Source organism: Lathamus discolor, chromosome 19 (assembly GCF_037157495.1).
Source record: "Lathamus discolor isolate bLatDis1 chromosome 19, bLatDis1.hap1, whole genome shotgun sequence".
Classification (NCBI taxonomy): Eukaryota; Metazoa; Chordata; class Aves; order Psittaciformes; family Psittacidae; genus Lathamus; species Lathamus discolor.
The window spans coordinates 3,769,648-3,796,654 of record NC_088902.1 but is presented as its reverse complement, the minus strand read 5'-3'; the positions used below and the strand labels follow the sequence as shown (position 1 = coordinate 3,796,654).

Genomic DNA, 27,007 nt, shown 5'->3' with positions numbered 1-27,007 from the left:
TTGCAAATCCAAGCGAAGCCTCCGGAGCTGGCTGGAGGTGGCAGCCAGGTACAGCCCAGGTTAGGTATTAGCACAGATCAGAGATGTGAGCTGAAGAATAGATGTAGAGCTCTTGAACTCCTATGAAGGGAGCCAACAGACATAATGACATTTAAAATCATAGAATGGTTTGGGTTAGAAGGGACTTTCAAAGTTCATCCGGTCCAACCCCCCTGCAATGAGCAGGGACACCTTCCACTAGATCAGGTTGTCGAGAACCACATCCAGCCTGGCCTGGAATGTCTCTGGGGATGGAGCATCCATCACCTCTCTGGGCAACCTGTGCCAGGGTTTTCCCACACTCATTGCAAAGAATTTCTTCCTCGCATTCAACCTGAATCTCCCTCTTTAAGTTTAAACCCATCACTGCTTATCCTATGGCAACAGGCCCTGCTCAAACATCTCTCCCCATCTTTCTTATAGGCCCTTTTAAGTACTGAAAGGCCACAATAAGGTCTCCCTGGAGCCTTCTCTTCCCCAGGCTGAATAACCCCAACTCTCTCAGCCATAATTTGCCTGGCTTTGCTTTTTGGCTGTTCCAGTGTGTGTCCTCAGGGTATGACACACTTCCAGGGTGTGGGAGCAGCCACAGGCCACATGGAATTGGGCAGCACTGCCAAAGTCACCACACGCTGCTGCAGGGAACTCAGCACTGACCCAAGGAGAGGCCGCCAGGCAGAGGAGCAAAGGTGGGAAAATCTCAGAGTATGAACCAGCACAGGAACCCAGGGATACAGGGATAGAAATCATTATTCAAAGGAATACAAAACTTACACTGGTTTCAGGAGGGCTGGGAGCTGGTGGGGTAGAAGGCACAAACCTCTCCCTGCTTGCAGCGGGTACGTGGGGACACGCTCTCACCAACTCACTTGTGCTGATAGCTTGTTCCTGGGAAGAAAATCTTGGTACTTCCAAGGATCCGACCATCAGGACAGCGATGGGAACACAGAATCAGGAGTCTCCTGGCCCAGGGGCAGCAGCACCGTGGGAGAAGTAACAGCATCTTCAGGAAAGGGCACAGGGTGTTTCTATGGGAAAACCGAGGGAAGAATCACAGTCAGAGAAGGCTTCAGGCTGGAAGGGACCTCCGAGGTCACCTTGTCCAACCCTCTGCCCACACAGGGGCACCCGGAGCCACCTGCCCAGGAACACATCCAGAAAACAACTTTTACCATACTCCATCCCCCTATGAAAATTAAATATCATAGAACAAAAATGAACGATTTAACTTGCAGCTAACACCAGATGCTCAATGTACGTAGCTTTTTATTGACTGAAGGTATATTACAATAGACAAACGTATATTACACATGCTATACAAAATATACATTCTTATGTGGGATAAAAGATATAAATAGACATTAGGCAACAGCAACAGGGCAGAAGGGCAGCTTTGCCCATGCTCTCTCATGAACCCCTAGCTCCTGGTGCTTTGGTTTTGATTGAAGAAACTGGTTGTGTTTAGTGGGAACAGTGCAGGTCCTGTCTGTACCTCCTGCAGAAAAGAGACCTGATTTCTTCTGCAAGTCTGCTCAGGAAGTTTCTCCAACAATGCCAAGCACAGCAAAGTGTTCACCTACTTACAAGCTTCAGCTATTTACAACCAGCTTATGGACTTGAAAGAGATATCATTGCTCATGGGAGGATGCAAATGTCCTAATACATAACAGCAAGTTTTATAGGCCAGTACCTCAAAGAAATCAGTGCAGCTTCGGCTCCTGGTGCAGGCAGCATGAGTTTTAAAGCCTTGGTCCTGGCCAAGCACATCTTACCCACCCAAAGGGAATTCAATCACAGCAGGGAGGTGTGCCCAGCGTACACCTGAGGTCCACATCAACAGCTGCACTGTGACAGATCTGTGTTAGCTTCAGCTCCACAGAAGAGGGGAATGAAAGGAAAAGTAACAAACTTTACCATTTACAAAGGGTGACAGGAGACAGAGCAGCAGGAGGGTGCTGGTGGGAATCCTGGCTCTGCACATGCTGGGCAGCACTTAGCCACTACAGCCTGGGATGATAGCTGGAGAAGGCAGTGAACAGCCCAACGGATGAGGCTTTCCTGCTGCTGTAGTTTCATGGCATGACCTTTCTCATCTGGATTTAAACTGACAGTACTGGGTTCCTGCAAGAGGTAGCTTTGGATTGAAATAAGCACCATGTCTCAGATGCTGTCTGGAAAGAAAAAAGCCAGAGGAAACAGAAACCAGAAAGGAATGAACTGAAGATTCTTCTTTTGGCATGTATGTTATTACAACATCCCAGGTATCAGAGCCCAAAAAGAGTTTAACACACCCGTGTTTCTCTCTTCTTTATCCAGAAATCAAGGACAATTGGATCCTCTTCCTACTAAAGCTGCTGGCTATCAAAGCAACCATGGTTGCTTTGAGAGCATGCTAAGAGCCCTTGATAATGTTTTCTCATTTGTATAGATCTGACTCTTACTCATGGCCACAGTTGTGGGAAAATAATCATTATTCCCAGTTTTTCCTCACTCATTTACTTAAATCATTCACAGTCTCACAAGTTTGAGCTGTGATTCTGCATGACCGCATCGGATACTCCAGTTATGGCTCCTTCCACTGAGGAATGGATTGGTGGGAAGCCTTACATACCTCTGTTGGGCTGGTTAGAAGAGGGGTTTCTGTCCTTCTAAGTATATAAAATACACCACATGGCTGTTTTCATTTCAGTACCCATCCTACAGCTTGGAAAAATGCAACAATGACCAGGGAGAAAGCTCCTTGCTCTTCAGGAGCGAGTACATGACCTAATGTAGAAGCATTAGCACTGAGCACAAGGTACCTGCTGAAAACCCATCCCTGATGAGTAACACCTCCTACATAGAGGGGCATTTTTTTTCCAGGAAGTCTTTATGCAGAGGAAACAGAAAATCCATAGCATTGTTCACTAAGTACTTAGCAACTGCTTTTCCCATTCATCTGATGCTTTCCATCACAACATTCCTTTAAAAAGTTCCCTTAACTGCCAGCTAGGAAAAAGACATGGAGACATCTGCAACATACACAATACAAAGGCTGGGTTTTAGATAAAAGCTTAGATAAGCTTCTGAAACAAACCACTCAGACCTCCCATTTTACCAGGGAACCAGGAAGAGACACGTAGTGCACTGCTCCTTTTGTCTGCTTTTGACAAGAACTTCTTGGAAGCTGGATACTACAGCCAGGAATACTGGAAGAACACTGCTTGTTAATGCAGGGCCTGTTGGGCTTTTCGCTCTACTGGACAAGACAGGTGCTTAATACAGAGATTTAAGGACTTTCTCAACACTTAAACGGATCAAACTTGGAATTCTGCTCATGTCATGAGATGGAGCAGCTTGCAGTCAGGTCAGCCAGGCTCAATGCATGCAGAGCTGTACGGAACAATGAAATTCATCAATATCACAGTTTCACCACGTATCTATAGTAAACTCACTGCTTTCCAAACCAAAGACAGCTCTATCCCCTCAGAAACAAGCTTCCAGTCCCACCAACAACCCGCATATGGCTTGATATACAACCGTCGAGAGTAACTGTATGATACAGACTTTGGCATGATAAAAAAAATCTATTTACATTACAGCCAATGCATTTATATGCTTAGTGTATACAAAATATTTATAAATGCAAACTTATTTACAACTAGAGTCCATTATTCATAGGAGAAAACAAGACTCAAAGTCAGACTGGTGACAGGGGCCTGCTAACAGCCTAAGGAACAAAAAGCTGGCCAAGAATTTTATGCTTACAGTCACTGGTGAATTCCATGAGGAGGCCCTCAACATTTGTTTTCAAGCAGACAACGCAGTGGGAAATAGCTATGCATTCTTGAGGGATTTTCAAAGCATGCACCAACACAAAGGCTGCTTCCAACATCAGAAAATCCTCGTTTTAACGCTATTGTAGATAGTGCTGACCATCCATGTGTTCTCTGTTACACATTCCCATTTTCCAATCCACAGAAATCCAGGGAAAAAGGGCACGTGCCACCTCCTCCTAGACAAGTCTCTTTAGCCAGCCTGTGACTGCAGACACACGTACACAAGCATCTTTGGCCTTGGGGTTAGTCCTGAGGTAGTAAATACAACACGTCAGTTGGTACAGATTTGCTTTCAAGACTCCATTCGAGTGTCTTACGTGGTTTCACTATAGTCATGAATGCTGCGTGTCCTGTTAAAATCAAAGCTCCGGTCCCGGCCGCGGGGGCAGGCTCCGGATGGAGCTGCCTGGTCCCGGGTGCTGGCAGCAGCACCCTCGCTGTGGGGAGGCCGTGGGGTCTCCCGGCCTGGCTGCTGATGCAGGAAGTGGGAGTGAGGGAGCGCCATGTCTTTTCCCCAGAGAGGAAGCTGGAAGGGTTCTGGGGAAGAGAAATTAAGAAATTAGAAGATGAACAGAAGTTCGTGCTAAACACAGCCAAATTTTAAGACAGATTCTCAGAGTCATGCAGCTCCAGTAACAGTCTGAGGTTATTTTCTCTTTTCCAACCCTATCCATTCTGTGATTCTATGAGTCTGTGTTTTATTGGATGCTCTCCCTTTTCAGCAAGCTGTTACAGTAAGCAGAAACAGCGCACAGAGTGTTGTTTCAGTGTGAACTTTGAAAAGGCTACCTGGAAGAAAGTCAGCATCAATCAGTGTACCAAAAAAAAAGCATCTTTTGGAGATCTCCGAAAACCAGGCCAGCTCAGACAGAAGGCCTGTTGGAATTTCTTAGTGAAGCTCTTGGCTAATAGATGCCCTTGAAGCACATGTAAAAGATCACATTCCACAAGCTTTAAGAGACAAACTGCAGATTAAGAAATACCATCTTTTTAACATCACCCTCTCCAACTGTTGGGTACCGGATGCCAACTGAGGGCTAGTTCTGAGAACATTAAAGACGTGAGTTACTCACAAACTACAGTCACTAAAAGAATTAGCTGTGTGTCAATAGGGAAGGGTAGCACAAAGAAGACTAGAGATATCAGGGAATACAAAGCAACAAAAGGAAAAAGAGGACACTCACCACTGATCTGCTGGGAGGAAATTTTCTTTTCACTCATTTTGTCATGGTTGGTAAGGAAGACAGACATGTCTCTGTCTGCTAAGAGATTATCCAAAGTACTGGTTTCATGCTGGGTGCGTGCTGTATACGCTTCCTTAGACATCTGCACCATGAGGTTAGGGAGAGTTTGATCCAGGGGGTCTTCTTCTGCGATGTAGGCATAGGGACAGTACTCTCGCGTCCTGGAGTAGATGTTTGCGTTGTCGTAACAGTCTGAGCAGATCACCAGTGGTGCTGCACCACCTGATAAACACAATGAGAAAACAAAATACTCTCAAAGAGGATAAGGATGCTTGATTCCCAGACTCTTTTCATGTCTTTGTGTGATCATGTCTGAAGGGTTTCTATACAGTTAACGTGGTAACAGAGTACTTAGCTCAACTGTTAACTGAAGAAGTCACAGAAGAAATGCTCTAGGTTCCCCACCACCCAAAGTCTCCGTAACACTGCCCTTCTGAGGCTGATCAGTGGAAAACCATGGACATGAGTGTGAGCAATCTCATGTTTGCTCTCCTGCCCAATGCAGGTACAACCAGCTTGGGCACCAGGCTGAAACAGCCCTGGAATCAAACCAGGATACCTATCCACATCAGCTTATGCTCTTGTACCAGGCTGGTATCCTGCATGCCCATATGATAAAGTGGTTACCGAGATGAGATGCTTCTCAGCTCCTTCCTGATAAGACTCTAGCGCAGAGTCTAGATCTGAAGGATCACTTTTAAAAGCTGGCCTATATAAAGATTGAACAGATCCTCAGCATTTGGGTGGTAGAAAACAGCATCACAGTTTACTCAATGACATAAATACCCTGAAGTCGTCCAGCTAAACTGCAGACCCTTTAGTTATGCAGACTATGTCAGGCAGAGGCAGTAATTTTATGCCAAGGACAAATGGTACAGCAAGTCATCTTCCAAACAATTTCCACCTCTATTGCCTGGACTCTTGAGATGCCCAAAGAAAGAAACAGCATAATAATGTACCCTGACATTTAACCTAGGAATTCTCTAATGGCATCCCCTCCTTGCTGTACAGATCAAAAACCATGAGGCAAAGAATCTATGGAGAGAACTGTATTACTGTGGCACCTGAAGGACCGCAGTCATGACACCTACGTGCAAAGGCACTCATAGCAGATGTGAGCCCAGGTGTTGCTGGACCAAAGATTAAACAGCACCCGTGGAATGCAGAAGTGCCTTGATAGCAGAATATTAACAAACACTAGAAGAAAATGAGATGCCTCAAACTCAGGATGGAAAGTTTCAGATGAACCCGAGTTCTCCTTTAGGAAAAGTCACCTTTCATGTTAATAATGCAGTACTACAGAGCGTTGTGCAATACTGCAGCCAGCTGTGAGGACAAGACCGTGCACTGGCATCCTGCTGGAACACAAGTAATACATATGAGGGCTCTGCTTACCATCTGTGCCTTTATGCACGTAGCTACCAGCTGGAGGCATAAGCTGCTGATGGCTTCCTGCCTCTGAGTTACTGTAGCCTTCCTGAGGCTCTGACAGAGTTCCTTGGGAAGACAGATAGCTGGGAATGTCTGCCGGTAGGTTCATCTCCTCTGCAAGGCAGAATTAACACTGATGACATTAACAGCTAAGTGACGATTTCAAAGTAGTACCAACATTGTTAAGCACGTAAAGAAAACTGTCACCCAGAAGTTCAACTCAGGAGTTATCTTTTCTCTGCCTCCGTTAAATATCTGTATCATTACTTCAAAACTAATAGGGTCAGAATGAAACTTTACACCACATTATCCCAGGTCCTGAAAACAATTTTAAGTTTATTCAAATATTTATTTCCAAAACTTTACTGCTTTCCCTCCATGTAGAAGCATGTCTAGTGTATAAGGAACAAAATTCACACTTGACACTAAAAAAACCCCCAAACAACTCTAAAATGAAGGAATTTGAGCAAATCCCTGAAGATTTTAGAAGAAAACCCTAATTCCTTCAATCTTATCCCTCTGTAATGATCCCAGACATTTCACCCCTCTTAAGTGTTTTGTATTAAACACAGGGCTGTTTTTAACAGGCTGCTGTTTCTGCACTTTACCTGTGTTAGTGATGCTGTAATCTTCACTCTTCCTTCTCATGTGGTAGATCACGATAACCCATACCAGGGAGGTGCCCACGACACAGCACACCACAACGATAATCACAATGCCCACTGTTGTCCAGCCATCGTCCTCATGGACAATGCCACTCTGGGAAGAATCACAGTTTGGGGAAGCCAGGACATTTAGGTAAATATGGCCACGCTCAGTGCCCAGTGTGTTGGACATAATGCATGTGTACTTCCCAGCATCCTCTAAGCCAGCATCCACGATGATAAGGAGTTGATTTGCCGCAGCAAAAAAATGCCTTTCTGTGACTGTCAAAGGGCCATCGTCCTTTGTCCAGTTGAGGCGCGGGGCAGGGCTGCCACCAGCTATGCACTGCAAGACAGCAGTTTCACCTCGGGTTACAGTTCTGTCTTCCAAGGGCCTCACAAAGGAAGGAGTTTCTGTGATAGTGGAGGAAAAAAGGCGATAAATTGTAAGGGAAGTTCACAGTGTGTACTCCATGGTATCTAGAAACCTGATCTTACAACCTGAACCTAAACTTGGCAGGCAAAGACAGGATTCAGGAAGTCCTATGAGTTCAGCTCTCGTATGGATCACTGCAGCCAATGGGGTACAGCAAACATCCCCCAGATTACACGTTAGCCACAGTCTGCTTTACATACTCAATTCTAAATCTGCGTATGACCATAATGGTAAAAGTCAGCGTCTTCATAAATTCTGCGCTCTAGAGGAACTGTCCTTCCATTATCACTCTACACAGTTCATGTTACTTGCAATGGCATTTGTTGTGAGGCAACACAAATTATCCAGTCTACACTGCTGGACTGTGGTATGTCCCTCAGCTCTCTTCTGCAAAGACCATACTAACTTCACCAGTCAGCACTGTAGCTTAGCTGCTAAAGCTTCACTGTTCAAAACCCATGCCTAGGGCTGCTCTTCATGTTTCAGCTTCATTCTTTAGGACTTAAGCTTGCAGCTACACGACTCTACACCACTGCAGAGAAGGGCTCCACATGCAAGCACAGATTAGTACACCACTTACCTAACACAGTCAGCGTGGCATTTGCTGACAAACCACCTGCAATGTTTTGTGCCATACAGCTATAGATTCCCATGTCTTCTATTTTCACGTTTGCAATAAAGAACACATCATCCTCGGGCATGACGTGCATCCTCCTCTCTCTTGCAGCAGGGAAGTCTGTGCCACCATCTTTCTGCCAGGAGATCTGTGGAGTAGGGTGACCCTCTGCAGCACACTCCAGCCGAGCCATGGCCCCGGTGCGGATAGTGAGATCCATGGGGGTTTTCAGGAAAGAAGGTAGCTCTGGAACAAAGGAGATTAGTTTCAGTGGTTTCAGTACCAGGGAAAAAGCAGCAAAAGCTCCACAGCACAGAGAACACCTGCAAACAAACTTACAACAGCCTCTAGTTTTCCCTGAGAGGGGCAGACTCTCCTGAGAACTGCAGGAATTTCCAATGATGATTTCTAACAGCCTTTCCTCAAACTTATATACAATATCTATATGGCTCATTTAAGATGATCGGAAGGACATTTCTCATGGGGGAAAGACAGGGAAAAGGTTTAGCCTTCACAAGCCCTTTGCCACATTTTTTCTTCCCTTGTAAAAGCGAAGGTGAACTTCTATCTCATCAGCCCAAGTCTGCATTATCTGTTCTGGATGAGCAAAATCAGCTCTGCTCTCAGATACAGTGGGGATTAGTGGTCTCCTGACTGATGCGAATGCTGTCTTACTTCCTTTCCCTCAAGCCAAAATAAAAAGAATCACGATGGCTACAAACAAAGGACTTCAGAATTGATCTTTCAGAGTCTGCTTCTGGTCCCACCATTCAATTTTCCTTGAGTCCTCCCTAGCTTAACACATGGGAAAAGGTGCTTAGTTCTGAAGAGACAGCAGAGGGAGCTTTTAGTTAAGAGACTTCCACCTCCATTTAACCAGATGAACAACTAAGTGTGTTGCAATGAAAGCATGGGATATATCGGCCCCTTTTGAAAGTGAACACAAGTTTCTTCACCCACACAAAAAAATCACTTCTTTCCTGCTTTATAAAATGATATTTAACACATCTAAATACCACTGAGACAGTCTTGCAAGCCTATTTTAGGCCAGCTCTAGTGAAAAACAGACTTGAAGCTATTTAAATAAAGCTTCAGGTTTCAAGTGTTTCTCCTTTGTTACCATTATTGCTTACCATTGACAGTCAGCTTGGCTTTGTTGGAATAATTGGAGCCGAAGTGATTGGTGACAATGCACTGATACTTCCCTTCATCAGTGAAATTCACATTGAAAAGGTGCAGGACAGTGGTGTATTCGACCACCTCACCACCCTGCTGCTGGTATCTGGCAAAATTCTCCACCTCTGCATCATACAGCACCTCACTGTCTTTACGCCAAGCTGTGGACATGGGTGAATCACTGCTGCTCACAGCAGTGCAAGTCAGAGTCACATTCATGCCTCGCAGAGCAACTCTGGTCTCAGGATGCACTCTTATCTGCGGCTTAGGGAAGTTATCTGGAAATAAAAGCACTGAGATTAGCTACTTCCTAGTCAACTTGCAATTAATATTGCAACAAAACTCACTGTAAAGACAATGTGAGCATAGAGCAAGCTTTGGAAACAGATGTCCTGCTTGAGGTGCACATCTTAGCTGTTTCCAGCTGGAAATCAAGCTGTGAGAGAGGATTAGAACCACAGGTAGTTACCAGAGTAAGAGCTGAAAACAATCAGCAGAGAAGCATGGTCTTGAGCAGCACCCTGCATCTTGTACAACTGTCTGGAGCTTGCTGTATTCAGAACACACACCAAAGCTGTGCTCAGCTGAAAAGCCATGCTATTTTATGAAGGACTGAGACTTATTCTCAGGTAATTTAAATATCTTGAAGAGCCTTTCAGTTCTACAAATACAAAGCAGAGCAAACTGGCAGCTCATTCTTATCCCACTCAATGGGAGTTATTTCAATGCCCATTATGGCAGCAAAGCCATTCTCATATGCACATGCAGCACCCAGTGTCAAGGCACCACAGTGGTGGGATCAGAATGGAGAAGTGGGTGCTTGCACCTACAGGATGATTACTGTAGCCTTTGCCACCAAAAGAACTGTGTACACAGAAGCTCCACTCAGCAGACTGCTCACCCAGAAAAGAACACCAGACTGTTTCCAGACTTGCCACAGACTTCACACATGACTCTGGGCAAAGAGACTCTCAGTGTTCCATCCCACAGCTCAGTTACAAAAATGAACAGGCTTTTGTCTGAAGCTGTGGTGGCAGAGACCAGATAAATGTCACAGCTATAGGGCATGAGAAGATGGGCCAGGGTATTAATGACTCTGGTCTTGCTGGTATGGACAAGAACCACTACGGAAGTATCAAACAGCTGTTCTCAAGCTAAAGTCATTCACAAGCAGGGGGAATGGAAGCATTATCAGTTTTTAACAGTAACCTACATGAAAACCACCACACTCTCACAGAATTCCCTCAGGTTAGCTTCAGTGCTCAAACACAACACATCAAAAAGAAATAGAATTATATCCCAAACTCCAAAGCAGACCCAGTGATGCACAGAGGCCCAAGTGCGCACCACGGCCAAGACCAAACACCTCCAGCAATGCCGCAGCCTGATTTTGGATAGGTACCTGCACAGATTTGTGTTAACCATGTTTTGATATAAGAAGTCATTAAAAATACAAACCACAGACAAAGTCATCAGGGTCCACGCTGAGAAGGCTTTGTCCTGCTAACCACTCAGGATGAGCACAGCTAACATTTACAGCCTGCTGTAAATGGCTGTCAGTGAGCCACTGTGGCAGCCATTTCAACTGGCAATCACAAAGCAAGCTGCTAGTGTTCAAAACTCTGCAGAGACAAGGCAAAACAAAAGTGGGATTAAAGTTTATGTATTTCCTACATGTGATTTCATGCAGCAAAACAACTTAGAGCATATATGTTCAGAAATGTCAAGATTCATAGTATTCTTTTATGCCTGTGGGTACTTACTACAAAACGTTAGCTATACATGCTATAAACAGCCCAGAAAACCCTTCCCTCTATGTCAGCACTACGCTTGTTTTTCATCCTGAAGAAAACAACCTTGGATTTTCAACTTCCAAAAGACAAACTAAGCCTGTCTTTGCAATTACCCCATCCTTCTTAAAAGCAGTTAAAAGGAACATAACACTTCAGAGCAGCAGCGTCTCAAACTCAACACACTTGCCATTTTGAAATGAGTGTAAGCCTCAATACTCATTTTCATGCCAGCTAATAAATACTTAAGAATGAAAGTGATTTGTTTCATACTGTTATCTACTGCAGATTGTTTTCTCTACTCCAAAGAAAACCTTTAAGCTGGAAACAATGCTGGGTCACTTTTTCCCCCATCACCTGCTTTCAAAGCTTTCTAAATGTTACGCATCAGTATGACTGACCGGGGAAAGTCCAACACTTCAACAAGAAGTGATCTGCCACTAGATGAACCCAGCAGTAACCAGAGGCACACAGTCAAGCCAGGACTCCATCCTGCTCTTTGCCCATGCACGCCAACAGTTCCTCACTTTTAAGACACATTAGAGAAAGCAATGAAAGTCTTCTGTTTTAGGTGTCTCCTCAATCTGGCAGATCTTGCAGACTAAGTCCATCTGGCCAAGATTAACTAATCGAGTAACAGATCTAAAACAGATTACACCATATTCAGAGACTTTATCTCATAGAGATGACTGAGTTACAGTAGGATTAGTCTTGGGTGTGAAGGTCACTTCACATTATACTTTAAATGTGTGAAGATCACAAGAGGCTCTGGCAGCTTTAAGCATCTGCCAAGTAAGCAAAAATTCTTGTCTAGTTGTGACTTTTAAAGCCAAATTTCCCCAAAATGAAAGACGATGACTTATTTCCTTTATTCACCGTCTCCATCCTAGCATGTGCTGAGTGCGCTGCAAAACCACGAGATATGAAAAACTTCATGGTTCAGCACTGCAAGAAAAAAGTGTTTTCCAGCTGCAATCAAGGTGATGGAGGTGCACATTTTATCAAACCTTAAATCTAAGGATACCGCTACCAACTCTGAGTCGTAAATTATCATTTACCAGCATTGCTTGCAATATTTCATGATGAAAGCAGACACGCTTCAGTCAATCCTACAATGGCTGAAGGATTTTAGCTTTATCTACAAGGTAGGACTCGTAAAGCATCTGTAAAGTAATTGTTATAAACTTACAGCTCTTTCAGGTGAGCCTGTGCAAATGCATTTTCTTGGATGGACATTACTGCATTGTTGCTTAAATCTCTAGAAGTTAAGCAAAGAGAACAATAATGGGTAAGTGTGGTTTCATACGCTACCTTCAGTTAGATTCTTGAATATTTGACAGGTAACACAAGACTGAAGTTGGCAAATAATTAGAAGTTTTACTAAGTAAAGTACTTACAGATGTTCAAGTCCTTCAAGACCAGAGAATGCTTTTTTGGTAATTGACTTAATCTGGTTTCCTTGCAAGATTCTGAAAGACAAAGACCCCAAGCCCCAGAAATGAGTTTGAATGTCAATGAGTTCACAAGTAAGACCAAAAAAAGCTCCCTATGATATTTAACTATGTTTTATCTAATTATAGCTGAGCTAAAAGATCAAATACTAGGTTTTGAGCTTAAAACTCAACCAGTTTTCTCAAGAACAGGCTTTCTTTTCCATTCTTAAGAGATTTGGGTTAGAGATGTGTCAGAAGATAATTTAAGTCAAGAGAATGAAACAGTGCTAAGCAGAACTCGGGAGTGGAGCAATAACTTCCTAATGCCAATCTGTCACAATCACATTAGTCCCTGAGACTGCACCCTCACACCAAGCTATTTGTTATAAACAATGCCTGTAGCTCTTCAGGATGGAGCTTCCTACAAAGCTCACGGCACTGGATGAAAAATGCACAGTCTAAGTACTGCAAAGCTGTTAATTCAACAGTGTTTCATATTTGGTAAAAAATACTTTGTGCCGTGTTTTGGTTTGTTTGGGGTTTTTTAATAAGCAGTAACTTTTCCCCAAACTACAGCAGCACAAAAAGCGACAATCACCACAGAGCAGGACCAGGCTAGTCAGAAAGAAATGCAAGCAAGTACTTATGCTTAATTTGTTCAGATTGGTGCTGCAAGGTGACCCAGTGGTACAGATGCTCCTGAGCATGGAACTCAAGCCTATATCAGGAGGTTGGAGCACAGAAGTGGAAACATACTGAATACAGCTGCCAACTAGAAAAGGTTTTTGCCTCTTGTCGCTGATATACAAACTCTCCCTCTACTCTGCATGCCTGGGAAGTGCTGCCATCCCAGGTGTTTAATACATACAGTTTATCCAGCCTGCTGAGTCCCACAAATGCTTCATTTGCATCTTCTATGGCCCAGGAGATCTCATTGTTCCGCAAGTCCCTGCAGGAGAAAAGCTTTCTCATCAAGAAGCCTTGTAACATCATCATGACCACCGCTAGTGGCCAGCGAGGGAAAAGAATTTCCTGTTGTACAAGCCAGCTCTGGTGTTCTGGCACGGTGTCACCTGGAAGGTCTCAGATCTTTTATAAAGATTAGCTTTCTAAAACTAAGCTCGTCAGGAGATGAATATCTCGTTTCAGAGATGCAAGGGAAAACAGAACTGCTTAAGATCAGTGCCGCAGACAGAACCACAAACAAATTCTGCAGCACAACTTCTTGATGTGGTGCTCAAGGAAAGACCCAGTCTGACTACCACTGCTCATGTGATGGACTATTTACCAGAAGCTGGGAGAGGCTCCTGATGCAAGTTGGTTCATGTAAGTGAATTTACTAATACACCAGCAGCGTTAATCTTCCCGAGTAACAGGCTTATAGCAGCATTAGCATATTAAGAGATTACACACAGGTTACAGTGTAAAGGCTGCCAGGCACAAAGTAGTTGATTTTCAAATGGAGTTGATATTGTCTTCACAAATCTTGTTACCAGCTAATGGCGTTTCTGTCTGACCTCTGCACAGCACTTTGGCCCCTCACATAGAAGGGTGACCTAAACAGCAAAACCAATATAGCAACATGGTTTGGAGTGGATTGAATGCTTTACAGAGAAGAAGAAATAAATTCAGTTGCAGTTTTAGCCTGAATGGGATGGACTGAATCAAGAGTTTCTCTCAAAGCCAGAGTTTTCCTGTTCTGATACCAAACCAAGGTTCCAAACAAGCCAACTGACAGAGAGCTGCACATACAGGCAATTGTGTATCTCGCAAACACCTCATTCCTTGTGCTAATGGTGGACAAAATGTATTTACTTTCTCTTGGGTGGGACTATAAATTGTGTAAAACAGCATCTTGGAAGAGACTGGGATCAACCTCCAGGACACTGTCAGTGGTAACACACTGTTTTCTTATTTTCCTGACTTTGGAATATGGGAGTCCTGCTCTTGACACCACACAGTAGTCATTCCCACAATTAACAGATACACATTTTAATGTTTAGGACAAAAACCAGAATGATTCATGCATCAAAAGGTCTTAACAAATACGGCCTTGATACTTGCTCCCATTAAGTATTTTCCTCTGAAAATTTCTCAGGTATTTCACATAGATGCGATCTAATAAGAATGACAAGATGAAGAATATGCCCAATTTATTACCAAGTTGCTAATTCTTGTGATTTGAAACTTGTTTCTACATTTCTCTCTAGGTCTGCTTCAAAATTTTGGATTGTGAATGCTGGAGGGCTATCAATGCCAAGTCACTCACAACAGTATGAAGTAAGTACCACAATAAGATGTAAAACTTCAACATTACTTTTAGATAAACCTTTACTCCTACCTTTGCTCGTACTACCTTGTGGTTAATACACAGTTTTACAGTTTATTCTTGCTAATTAAAGCCACATTGCAGAAAAGAGGCAGGAGCTGATCACAGAGGGAGATATTTACATCAGCCGTAGCATTGAAGCAACCAGTGTACGAACAACAATGGAACTAATCCGACAGCAGCAAGGCATCTCCAGTTGTTTGAAGTACTTTTACACTCCACTACTCAGACCACTTAGCAAAATGAGTGAGCAGCCCAAAAAGAAAAGTCCCTCATTGTGTGAGCGGGGGAGTTGGCTCCTCATGCCTGGCTGGGCACGAATGCTTGGAGCCTTGTTAATCACCACTGCCCTGCTCCTGCACATTCCAACCCTGAAGCAAATGGCCAACCTCTCAGCTGCTGAGCCTGAGGAGTCCAGGAAAACCTACTAATTAATCTGCTCTTGTTCTTTTTCATGCTCCTCTAAATCTAAGAAATTAGTTTTAATTATTTCATTAAAAGGTTGCATTCAGGTTAACAGAATCTGACTGCTTACATAAATCTCTCTGGTGAGTTTGCTTATTTAAGCATTTATTTAATGAACTGACAGAGGGGTTATAAACTTTCACTCCTTTCTCTGCTATCATTGTTTAGGGTGATTCCAACCGCTCAGATCTACTTGGGACACTACTTTTTTTTTTTTATTAAGAGTCAGGATTGAGTCTTTTCTTGTCAGAAACACTAAAACAGCTGCAGCTGCTACAAAAGGTCCTGGCAAGTGCAGAGCTGTGCCTCTGCCAGCAAAAGGTAACCCCACACTCCTAAATGCTATGCCTATGACTTCAGTACACGAGCAGGGTGGGCTAAACCTTACCTTCTGCAAGCAGAAGGGTTCACCACACTGCTTCTGAGGTTCCAACCCTTACAAAACCCGCTGGAATAAAGAGAGGTCTGGGTTGCCCATTTGCTCCACAACCGGCATTTATGCAAACTGACTATCCACACCTTCTCAGAACCAGTATGACATGCACCTGGGCACTCGAGGTTATCAAGCCTCTGTTTCTTATCACCACTAAAATTCACTGGTTGGTTTGTTTTAGGTGGGCCAGAATTCTGTTATCTTGCAGACCAAAAAGATCATCAGCCCCACCACACCTGCAGGCCAGCACACACCAGTGCCAAAACACTGATCTCAGCCTTGCACAGGGCGATATTCGTTGTGTTTATTTCCAAAAGCTTCACTGATTAAACTGAGACTTCACCTAGAAGCTTTCTGTACTTACAAGGTTCGCAGATTCGCCAGACCTCGAAAGACACCATCAGCAATGTGACTGATGCGATTATCACCCAGGTTTAGTTTCTCCAATAGACCAAGTCCCATGAAGGCAGACTCCCTGAGGCGAGTTAGTTGGTTGTATGACAAGTCTCTAAAAGCATTTAAAGGCAAGTTGAGGGGGGATTAATTATGAAGACACTATCGAGCTTGATTAACTACAGCGTTTGATTAATTTCTCTAACAGAACACTTACAAATGTAAGTAAAATACAGAGCATTACCCTGGGCCTAACAGGGAAATCCAGGACTTTCTTTCATAATTCATTCTTGCTACATACATGCCATCCAATCTGTTACTGCAACATTGCAAAACCCCCAGTGAAAAGCATCCCAGGACTTACAGCTCGGAAAGCCTTTGGCAGAACTCCCATGCATCTGGACTGATCCTGTTAATGGCATTCTGGCTAACATAGAGTTGTTGCAATGTCCGCAGGCCATACAGCCAGCCCTTGTTTACTTCTGTCAAGTTATTATGTTCCAGTTCTCTAGGGAATTAGAAGGGAAAACATTTGCCAAACAGATAATCAATGAAACATATATTTACAAAATTTCACCTTGTGGATTGCAAGTGATTTACTAACATTAAGCCTTAGGCCACCTGAAATGCATGATTACATTAACCTGAAACCAAAAGAGTGAACTGAAGCGTATGAGGAACTGAGTAACCACAACAGCTGCAGTGATCCAGTGGCAGAAGCAGAACTGTAATCTCTGTTCTCAAAGATTACTTCTGTTTGCAAAGTCTTCTGCTAACATTGCATGGCACACCCTTGTGCTATCTCTGTCCAACAGTCACACAGCAAAGAATGCATGTTATGGGGAGTGCAAAAGAAACCTACACAGTATTCTTGATCAGCAAGTGGGAAGAACTGGGGAGAGAGCCAGCATCTTTCCAACTTGAAGTAACCAGACATGATATCAAAATAATGGGAAAATACAGATCTTCAAACTCAGTTCCTGGGATACTCATCACTATCTTGGTACAACCTTGATGTAATGGAAGCTATACAGGACACAACCCTCCATAGCTAGAATCCCTAAAAGAAATTCCATGACTAGGCATACTCACAATTCTTCTATATTACCCAGGCCAAAGAATGCTCCATCCATTAGTCTGCTAATCCCATTGCGCTGCATTTTCAAGGATTTTAACGATTCCAGTCCTTGGAATGTCAAACTTTCCACTATTTTAATCCGGTTCCTTTTCAGCTCCCTTTAATAAAGATCACATTCAAATATTAAGACATATTTTGATAAGCACCGCTTTGTGAAAGTCAAGAACACATACTGAGATGAACAACACAGCTGTAAACACTGTAGTTTAAGCTTTCAAAACTGTTACTTACAGAAACTGCACGTGCGGCAGTTTGAAGATCTTTGGTGGAATCACACTAATCCTGTTCCTGTTCAGCTTTACCACCATTAGTGAGCTAGATAAGTTATCAAGACAGCCTGCTTCTAGAGTAGTTATTCTGTTGTTACTCAGATTCCTAGGAGAGGAAGAGGGAAAGAGGCCTTTCAGAACACAGAGAATTTTATGAACACAACTGCACAAGCACTTCAGAGCAACCACTTGCTATTAGAACTCAAGTTCTAATAGGATGAAGTCACATCACAAATCTGCAATCTGTATATCAAACTAAATCATTTTTCCCAAAGGAAGCAGTGCCAGGAGCTAATTTTTACTGCATGCCCATACTTTGGTTAGACATAGTTAAGACAATGTTAACTGCGATCTACTCAAACTGGGCAGAAACCATTCCATATCCCTGCTGGCTGAAATACCTTGATTTTGACAACATCAGTTACTGTTTTCCATACTATCTGAGAACCTGCAATACCGATTGGCATGAAAAGTGTTTTCAAGCACATCTGCAGCTCCATTAAGCACTGCTACCAGTTCAAAACCATACAAGGTTGACTGCTTTAAGACAGCAATCTGAAGTAGATGAGGTCTTCAACATTACTGTTGTAGAGCCAGGAATCCAAAATATAACAGCTCACTCTTACTTACAGGTACTTCAGTTGCATCCGTGGAAAAGAAGAAGCTTTAATTTCTGAGATCAGATTAGAACTAAGATCTAGATTTTCCAGTGAAAGGTAAACTTGGAGTTGCTCAGCATTTATTTCTGGAATGGTATTGTGTACCCTGAAAGACACAAGTAACAAATACGATTATCAGAACGTCTCATCCTTCAAGCTGAACAGCTGAAACAGCTTAGGACTTGTGTATCAACGTTATTAGAAAGCCACTTAAACAGGACACGTACCACACACTTCAAAGTGTCAATTCCTCAAGCGACACTGAAAATCCAAGAGCTATTTGCCACCTTGACAAATGAATAGATTCAAATTCTGGGGCCTGGAGTTGGACTGTTCCTTGTGGGAACTGTCATTCCTAGACTGAATCCCTCCTCCTCAAAGCTGCCTGTCTTGGTTGACTGCATTTTATTGGTAATTTAGGGTGACTTGATTGTCTAACTGATTTGTATTTATTTAAAGAGTGCTTACATATTCCCTAAAGCACTTTAGACGAGTAGTACTGCAAGACAAAAGAAGCTGTGTTTTCATACAACTTGATGGCAGAACTCTAATGCAATTCTCCCATTTGTTAAGAGCAAGGCAGAAAAGCAATCACTTACAATGAGAGAAGAGTTATATTAGAAGTTGTTTCCCCAAAATACGGAATTTCACTCAGCTCGTTGTAATTCATTTTCCTTTAACAAAGAAAAAAAGAGGAAAAATTATTACTGGTGCTTCAAAGTAAATCCCTTCTGTACCCAGCAGGAGTTCGTATCACAGAATGCATTTAACCATTTTGTTAAGAATACTTAGTAGCTGACCAAAAAGGATTCCCTAAAAGCTTAAATATCAATCTGAACAATTTAATAGAAAAGCATACTTTTAAAACCATTTTCATGGATCCTGTTACTTCTCTTTAACTTAGCTACAGTGGAAACAAACACGTCTCATTTCTTTTCTGAACAATGGTCTTCTAATCTTTTACAAAGAAGTTTTCTGCTCACAAAGCATCAGTTTTATATATAAAATGTACTGCCAACATAGAGCATCCATTTTTAATTAGCTGGCACTGAACATTTCTACAAGTCAGACCACATATCAAGACATGCAATGAAATGTGCTAATTAGAATTAGGTAGGCTATCTCAGAGTTTATCCTCATAAAAACCAACTTACACTTCTTGTAGTGTATGAACAGATAAATCAATGCTCCAGTTGGATGACAACAAATGATTATGACTTAAATCCCTAGAGAACAGAAAGAAAAGTTATTCCTGCTCCTGGAATAAAACCCATCAAACGTACGCTTTATGCAACTTCTAAGTTTTAAACCATATTTATGATACACACAGCTCCTCCTTCACCAGAGGAAGGAGAGATTCCTCCTATCTTATCCCAGTAGGCACTCACAGTAGGAGTTTAGACAGTTCTGTTTCTCTATTTGAACCAAATAACTTTGTGTTTAAAAAGAACTTGCAAGAAAGCCCATACCTGACCAGAGCATTCTTCCTTTAAATCAGAGCTTTACAGACAATACTTTATATACATTAATCACAAAAAAGAAAAGCTTTCCAGGGACAGGGAAACAATTTCTTACAAAATGCCTGTTATTGAACTGGTTTCTGTAGCATGATCCCCATTTTCTCAGCCTGCCCAGCTTTTCAAAGACACTGACTAGTCAAGGCAGGCTTGTTTTAAAGGAACAACATACACACAATTACCAAACAAGCTGGAGGGGAGAGAAACATGAGGCTGGGAAGCTTATAGAAGCATGCTTTAGTGCCAGTTGCTTTTGCTTATAGGAAACAAATGCAGGGGTTGGATTGTTCCAATGGGCAGGAGAGTCATCAGATCTGGTTTTAATGCCAAAACTGGATGTTCATGCTATTCTCTTTCCTTTAAAGCAGTCCTTTTGCCTTGGACTTAGTGCATAAAATGGTACAGTGTGGGGGGAAATGGATTCACCTCTGAAAGCTAACTCACTCTCTGGGCACAATCTATTTTGTGACATGACCCAAAGCATGACCAAAAACCCCAGGTTTGTGATGGCAACCTGGTTCTAGTTGTACCAGTGAGGAGAGGCACATCACGTGTCCCCTATCTCTCAGTGACACATCACATCTGAACTGTGACTGCATCAGCTTTTTGACACCTTTCTAGTACAAGTGCACACAGAGATGAACCCCTGGCACTGCCACCAAGCTTGTGAAACATGACTGAGATCCTCGCCACAGTCAGAAACCTGTTGAGGGGTGCATTTGTAAGTGGACACTGCCTGTTAACTCAAGAAGTCTGCCTCTGTCAGTTAGCTGTGCCTGCCTGTCAGCAAGGCATCATGCCTTTTACCCCATTTCCAACTCCAACATCAAGCACAGAGCTCTAACAAGCTATTTTCAGCAAAAGCTGTTCATCTCCTGATAAGTTCCTCTGATAAGGTCCTGTATCACTGATTCCCCCTCATCTATCACATGATTCTCTTTCAAGTAACACAGTACTTATTTATTACAGCTAGTTTTAAGGCTATCAGGCAGGCTGCAGCTATGCTGACACAGGAAACAAAATCATCCTTTAAGAACAAAACTACCATGTTTCAGTTAAAAAGAATATTACAACGCAATTGGTCACAGTTAAAAATGTTCCCATTGACAATCAGGTTTGAGCAGCTGCAGCACCCATGTGCTTGTCCCACTCCTGCAATAGCTTTGGGCCTGTACTTGGCTTCAAGTACACGGAGGGTCAAGCCTGTGCAGACACAAAAATGCCCAAATCCCTTGTCTAGAAGAAGAAAATAAACTGTACTGGTGTGCCCCTGTTGAAGGAAGCTTTAACCCTCGCTGGGTACCAGTACAGATGCTTACTGGTGGGTGTTAATGCTGACACAAGAACTCTTCTCCACACAGGGAAGACTTGGTGCTAACCAGAAGACAACCTGAGCAGAACCTGGGTTTATTTACCCTGGCACTACGGATGCACCTTTGTTCTGTAAGACCAGAATCTATTGGGAGAGAGCAAGGACTTGAGAGATGAGTTGTTAACACCAGGCTCAGCGATAAAGATATCGCTTTAGCAATGAATTATTAAAATCCTGGGTGTCATGGCAAGTCCATGCTGTTAATGTATTCATTTAATTACATCAAGATGTAAATTATACAGATACAGCAGCAAACAGGTTTGCAAGCAATTATTCAATTCTATAATTAAAAAAGAATTGAGAAGGTGGAGAAGAGGCCAACACTGCTCTGCCTTCAGTGTATCCCTGAACACTGGGGTATCAGGCCTGATCCTTCCATATGCGTAGTAATGAACAGCAACACAAAACCAACTGAGTATGAACTGCTCCTACAGCACTGCAGGCACCATCCTGGGCTGCAAGGATCCCCCTGCCCAGTGCTGCTGCGCCTCTGTGGCTCTGGGCACGCCAAAGGAGCCATCAGGCACATAAGGAGATGATTCCCAAAATCCAGAGGGAGCCTCTGGCTTGGATCTTTCAAACATGCAGGCACCCAGCCAGTGCTGAGGAGACTAATCTTGGTAGCAGCGGGTTTAACCAGACCCCGAGTACTAAACCACGCCATTTCCAAAGGACCTCAGCATAACCCATGGTGGAAGGATGAGACAATGGGCACAGAAGATAACAACACACTCCTCAAGGTGTCCAGATATTACACTGATGAGCAAAACCACGCCATGGGTGCTGAGCCAGACCAACCTGTGCGTCAGGCATGGTTAGCAGGCACTGACATAGATCTTGGGAGTCAGATTAACATGCAAAGAAAACAGTAACTTGATTTTTCAAGGCTTTCAGGAAGAATATCATAGAGTATTTCAGTTGGAAGGTACCTAAAATACAGCCAGGCTGGTGCAGGAAACATTTCTGTTTGAATCCTCTTCCTTAAGAAAAGTCAGAGCTCCTTTAGGCATGTCTCCATAGCTAAAGTATTTTCAGAGGGTAGTTTATGCTCACTGTGGACATTTGGCTTTTTAACCAAACGCAGAAGTAGCAGCAATCTTGAGTGATCTTTTAAGTACTTGTTGGCTTGTTTATGACTCCTGAATTATTTCTTGAATTATATTGGAATTACATTATCATGGGGGTGCTGAGGCGCTGGCACAGGGTGCCCAGAGAAGCTGAACCCCATCCCTGGCAGTGCTCAAGGCCAGGTTGGACACAGGGGCTTGGAGCAAGCTGCTCCAGTGGGAGGTGTCCCTGCCCGTGGCAGGGGTTGGAGCTGGATGAGCTTTAAGGTCCTTTCCAACCCAAACCAGGCTGGATTCTATGATACTACAACAATCACCTAGACCAACTCCCTGACTCCTTGCCCCAGATGCCCACTGCCTTACTACTACATTAGAAATTAAGATTTTAATTTAGAAAGCCCAGGAAAATATATTTCTATTATTACTTAGATTTGGATTACCACAAAGTTATCATTAATGGCAAGTCCTCTTTCAAACAATTTGGTATAGTTCATACTTAAAAGCATTCTGACATTATTTCATCTAGTTACTGTTGCTGATGCTTTTCTTTATGAAGCAGAATGATCACTAAATGCAAACTGAAATACACTGATTTTCTGTGTTTATAGATCATTCAATCACACAGCTAAGCCTTCTGCTCTCATGCAGAACCAGATCTAATCCCCTTGCTCTGAAAAAAACCCAAAACAAAGAATCCGTCACTTGAGAAGCACTTGAATTTTTACTGTGAGGCCCACGTTATACAAGATACAGAGCAAACATGCAGAACTTGTATATTAGAAATTCATCTGGGATTGTATATAAAATCAGCTAAACATTCATTCCAAACTGAAGTGGTATTCATCTCTTAAGTAAATAAAACAGAACCCACACATCAAATTGATTACTGCATCCTTAGTCCTGGAGAATGATGTTAATTCAGCCCAGCCGAGCACACCTGCCTCCTCCCCACGGCCCTGGGGCTGGTAAAGGTGTTGCCATTTGAGCTGAAAATGCTTTTATTCATCATCTCCCTCAGTACCAGCTTATCTAAACACACTTTCAGGCACTAGTATAGGACCGGAAGGCAGCGACCACCAGCATTGTGCTTCATTTTCTCCCTACAGATGACTGTTTTACAAACAGGGCTTGTATTCCTCCTGCTAAAGAATGTAAAGATGCAGACATACAGAAAAACAGTCGCTCCTTGACTTCCCTACCCTTTTCATCACCTGCCAGGTTATCCACAGAACATGTAATTTAGCAGGAAAAATGAAGTTACAGTTGCCTCAACACTTTTGTCATGGAAAAGTTCTAAAGGTGCTCTCCTGGCCTCATTAAAAGAAAAGAAAACAAAACCCCAACATCCCCCCCCCCCCTCCCACCCCCACTGGAAGCATCACCTTAAGTACTTTGGAAGAGTTAGAAAAATCAATAATTGCTAGTCATAGAATAGTTAGGGATGGAAAGGACCTTAAGATCATCCAGTTCCAACCCCCCTGCCATAGGCAGGGACACCTCACACTAAACCATCCCACCCAAGGCTTCGTCCAACCTGGCCTTGAACACTGCTAGGGATGGAGCACTCACAACCTCCCTGGGCAACCCATTCCAGTGCTTCAACACCCTCACAGTAAAGAACTTCCTCCTCAGATCCAATCTAAACTTCCCCTGTTTAAGTTTGAATGCATTACCCCTTGTCCTATCGCTACAGTCCCTAATGAAGAGTCCCTCCCCAGCATCCCTATAGGCCCCCTTCAGGTACTGGAAGGCTGCTCTGAGGTATCCATGCAGCCTTCTCTTCTCCAGGCTGAACAGCCCCAACAGTCCTTAAAGTTAGGTGAGACAGTATCACAGAACTAAGAGGGAAAAGCACATAATGGACTTCTTTATGCAAGAAAAATTAAGCTTTGATTAATTTTAAACAGTTTGTGTGCATTACAGCTGCTTTAGCCAGAGAACTGCTAGAGCATCCTAGTGAAGAAACAATGTCAACTCCACATATGCTTTGTATGGCAAAAATCCTGAAAGCCACAAAAGAACATACTGTCAAGCTCCAGAGAGGGGCTTTGGACAAGGGCCTGTAGGGATTGGCCAAGGGGAATGGATTTAACCTGCCAGAGGGGAGACTGAGATGAGCTTTTAGGCAGAAGCTGTTCCCTGTGAGGGTGCTGAGGCGCTGGCACAGGGTGCCCAGAGAAGCTGTGGCTGCCCCATCCCTGGCAGTGCTCAAGGCCAGGTTGGACACAGGGGCTTGGAGCAAGCTGCTCCAGTGGAAGGGGTCCCTGCCCGTGGCAGGGGTTGGAGCTGGAGGAGCTTTAAGGTCCTTCCAGCGCAAACCATTCTATGGTTCTGATTCTATGATACACTTACGCAGGTTACATCAGATTTCCTAACGTAGAACAGTGCCAGCACCACCTCTTCCCACTGCATTTTGTGCCAGGTCGGTTTAAACACACCCTCTATCAGCTTGGAGAAAGATACAAGTATTTGTTGAAACTTGAAGACTTGCCCTCCAAACAGCAGGGAGATCATTTTGCTTATTAGCCTCCTGATGCGCTGCCAACTCACTTTTCCAGGCACTGACACCCTCCCTGACAAGTGCTAATGTTAAAATAGCCTTGTACCTTCTTAAACACGAAAGGTCTCACAGACCAGTCGTATTTCTATGCTGAAACACACATTTTCTCTTAAAGCATTTCCAGTTGCTTACCATGCAGGGAAAGAAGAGAACTACAGAAGCACCCAAGGGCAAGGAGGTGACAAGCTTCCTTAGACATGTTTCTAATACCGATTGGACTCTCAAGTCCTGTTAAAGGAATTCCTGGAGTTAACTGCACGGCAGTTTGTATAATATTCCAGACCGACTTTATTCCCTTGGCCTGGAATAGCATTATTTCTACCAACCATGAAACATGATCACTCCAAGAGGCCTCTGTGCACAAAAGCAGGCTTACACATCCCCTGTCCTTCAGGACTTCTTCTCCCCATCCCAACCACGCTGCAGACAAAGGTGACAAATGCAATGGTGACCATGACAGTAAAGGCCAAGGAAGGATGGAGGCGTACTGCACACTGCTGAGCACACCGGCTAATTAAACTCTTGGGAGCAGAGCCTAACGGTAGCCCTGCACAGCTCTGAGGTTTTCTTAGGAAGAACAACGGCAGCAGGTATCAAGGGGAGCCCACAGTGGTTTTCCTGAGGGGAAAGGAGGGGGCCACTGAGCTGCAAAGGCGCAGAGGGATGCAGAAGGCGGCAGCGGAACTGCCACAGAGCACAGCTGAAGCCGGGGTCTGGCAGGAGTGTTCCCAAGCGCAGCCCTACGGGGCCGTGTCCCGGAGCCTGCCCTGAAGCAGCGCTAAGTCCCGTTCTGCCGCGTTCGGCTCACACCGCGGGATCGGGCACGCACGCAGCCTGCTCGCTGCCGACCCGAGCACGGGGCGCTCCTCCGGGCGGCCGCTGCTGCGGCTCCCAGCGCCGGTCCCAGCCGGGAAGCGCCAGTGCCCTGCGAGCCCGGCTCTCCCGTGTGTGTCCCCCCCCCCCGCCGCGCTCCGCAACGCACGGACACCGAGCACCCCCCCCCCCCCGCCGCCTCCCGTTAGGCCGCGGCCTGCGCACGCCCCCGCTAGGCCCCGCCGCGCTCACTCACAGGCCCGTGGTGCCGGCGGGCAGCGGCGGGATCCTCCGCGGGCCCGGCCCGCCGGGCAGGCGGTGCCGGCTGCAGTCCAGCAGGCCGCGGCGGCAGGAGCAGGGCGCTCCGCACGGCTCGGCGGCGGCGGCCGCCCGCACCCGCAGCAGCAGCAGCAGCAGCAGCGCCGCCGGGAGCAGCACCAGCAGCGGCCGTGGCAGCGCCCCGCGGGCGGCCCGCACGCCCGGCCCCGCTCCCCGCATCCCCCGGCCCAGCGCGGCCCGGCCAGGCCCGGCCCGGCCCAGCGCAGCCGCCACGCCCCGCAGCGCCACCTCAGCGCGCAGGCGGCGAGGGGCGGGGCCCGGAGGGAGCCGTGCCCCTGCCCGTACCCGTACCCGTACCCGTACCCCTGCCCCTGCTGGTACCGCTGCCCGTACCCTTGCCCGTACCCGTACCCGGGCCCCTGCCCGTACTCGTGCCCCTGCCCCTGCCCGTGCCCCTGCCCCTGCCCGCCTCAGGCCGGCGGGGTCCGGCCTCGGGGGCCGCAGGCGTTGGAGCGGGGCTGCCGCCGAGGAGGGCTCCTGTGGGCTGCGCGCAGTGAGCGCCTCCTGCGAGCCCAGTGCCAGGTGTTAAACGGGGCCGTAAGAAAGATGGGGAGTGCTCTCAGCGGGGCCCGCGGTGACAGGCCGAGGGGCGGTGGGTTTAAACGGGAGGACGGGAGATGGGAGAAGGAAATCCTTTACAAGGAGGGTGGGCACGGGATGCCGAGAGGGGTGATGGATGCGGCGTCCCCGCAGACATCCCAGGCCGGGCTGGATGTGGTGGTTCTGGACAGCCTGGTCCAGCGGAGGGTGTCCCTGCTCACGGCAGGGGTTTGGGCTAAGGTGAGCTTCGAAGGTCCCTTCCAGCGCAGGCCGCTCGGGCTCTGCGCTTTGCTGGGATCCCATTCGGCCCGGGCCCCTTTCCTGCTGCTCCCGCACTGCCACCTCGTGGTCCCGGCCCCGAGCGGGCAGGGCCGTGCGTGCACAACGGTTGCGCACCTCGCCCGGGCCGGTGTGGGCCAGGCACGGGCACAGGGCTTCCCACCGCAGGGCTGGGAGCCCTTGGCGAGCCCAGCCTGCCCGGAGGCT

The 27,007-nt window shown here is 45.3% G+C and overlaps 1 protein-coding gene across 1 annotated transcript; it reads right to left on the bottom strand.

Moving 5' to 3' along the window:
- Positions 1–1,287: 1,287 nt before the first annotated feature.
- On the bottom strand, positions 1,288–26,039 carry LRIG2 (leucine rich repeats and immunoglobulin like domains 2). The gene is made up of 18 exons (XM_065698418.1): positions 25,899–26,039; positions 19,468–19,539; positions 18,913–18,987; positions 18,285–18,419; positions 17,617–17,760; positions 17,340–17,483; positions 16,612–16,755; positions 16,219–16,362; positions 13,496–13,576; positions 12,592–12,663; positions 12,384–12,452; positions 10,863–11,026; positions 9,362–9,682; positions 8,193–8,474; positions 7,141–7,590; positions 6,497–6,646; positions 5,042–5,323; positions 1,288–4,394 (listed from the first exon to the last, which is right to left on the bottom strand). Exons 3-18 carry the CDS (start codon positions 18,981–18,983, stop codon positions 4,171–4,173), a joined length of 2,877 nt encoding a protein of 958 aa, XP_065554490.1. The 5' UTR covers positions 18,984–18,987; positions 19,468–19,539; positions 25,899–26,039; the 3' UTR covers positions 1,288–4,170.
- Between the last annotated feature and the right edge of the window lie 968 nt (positions 26,040–27,007).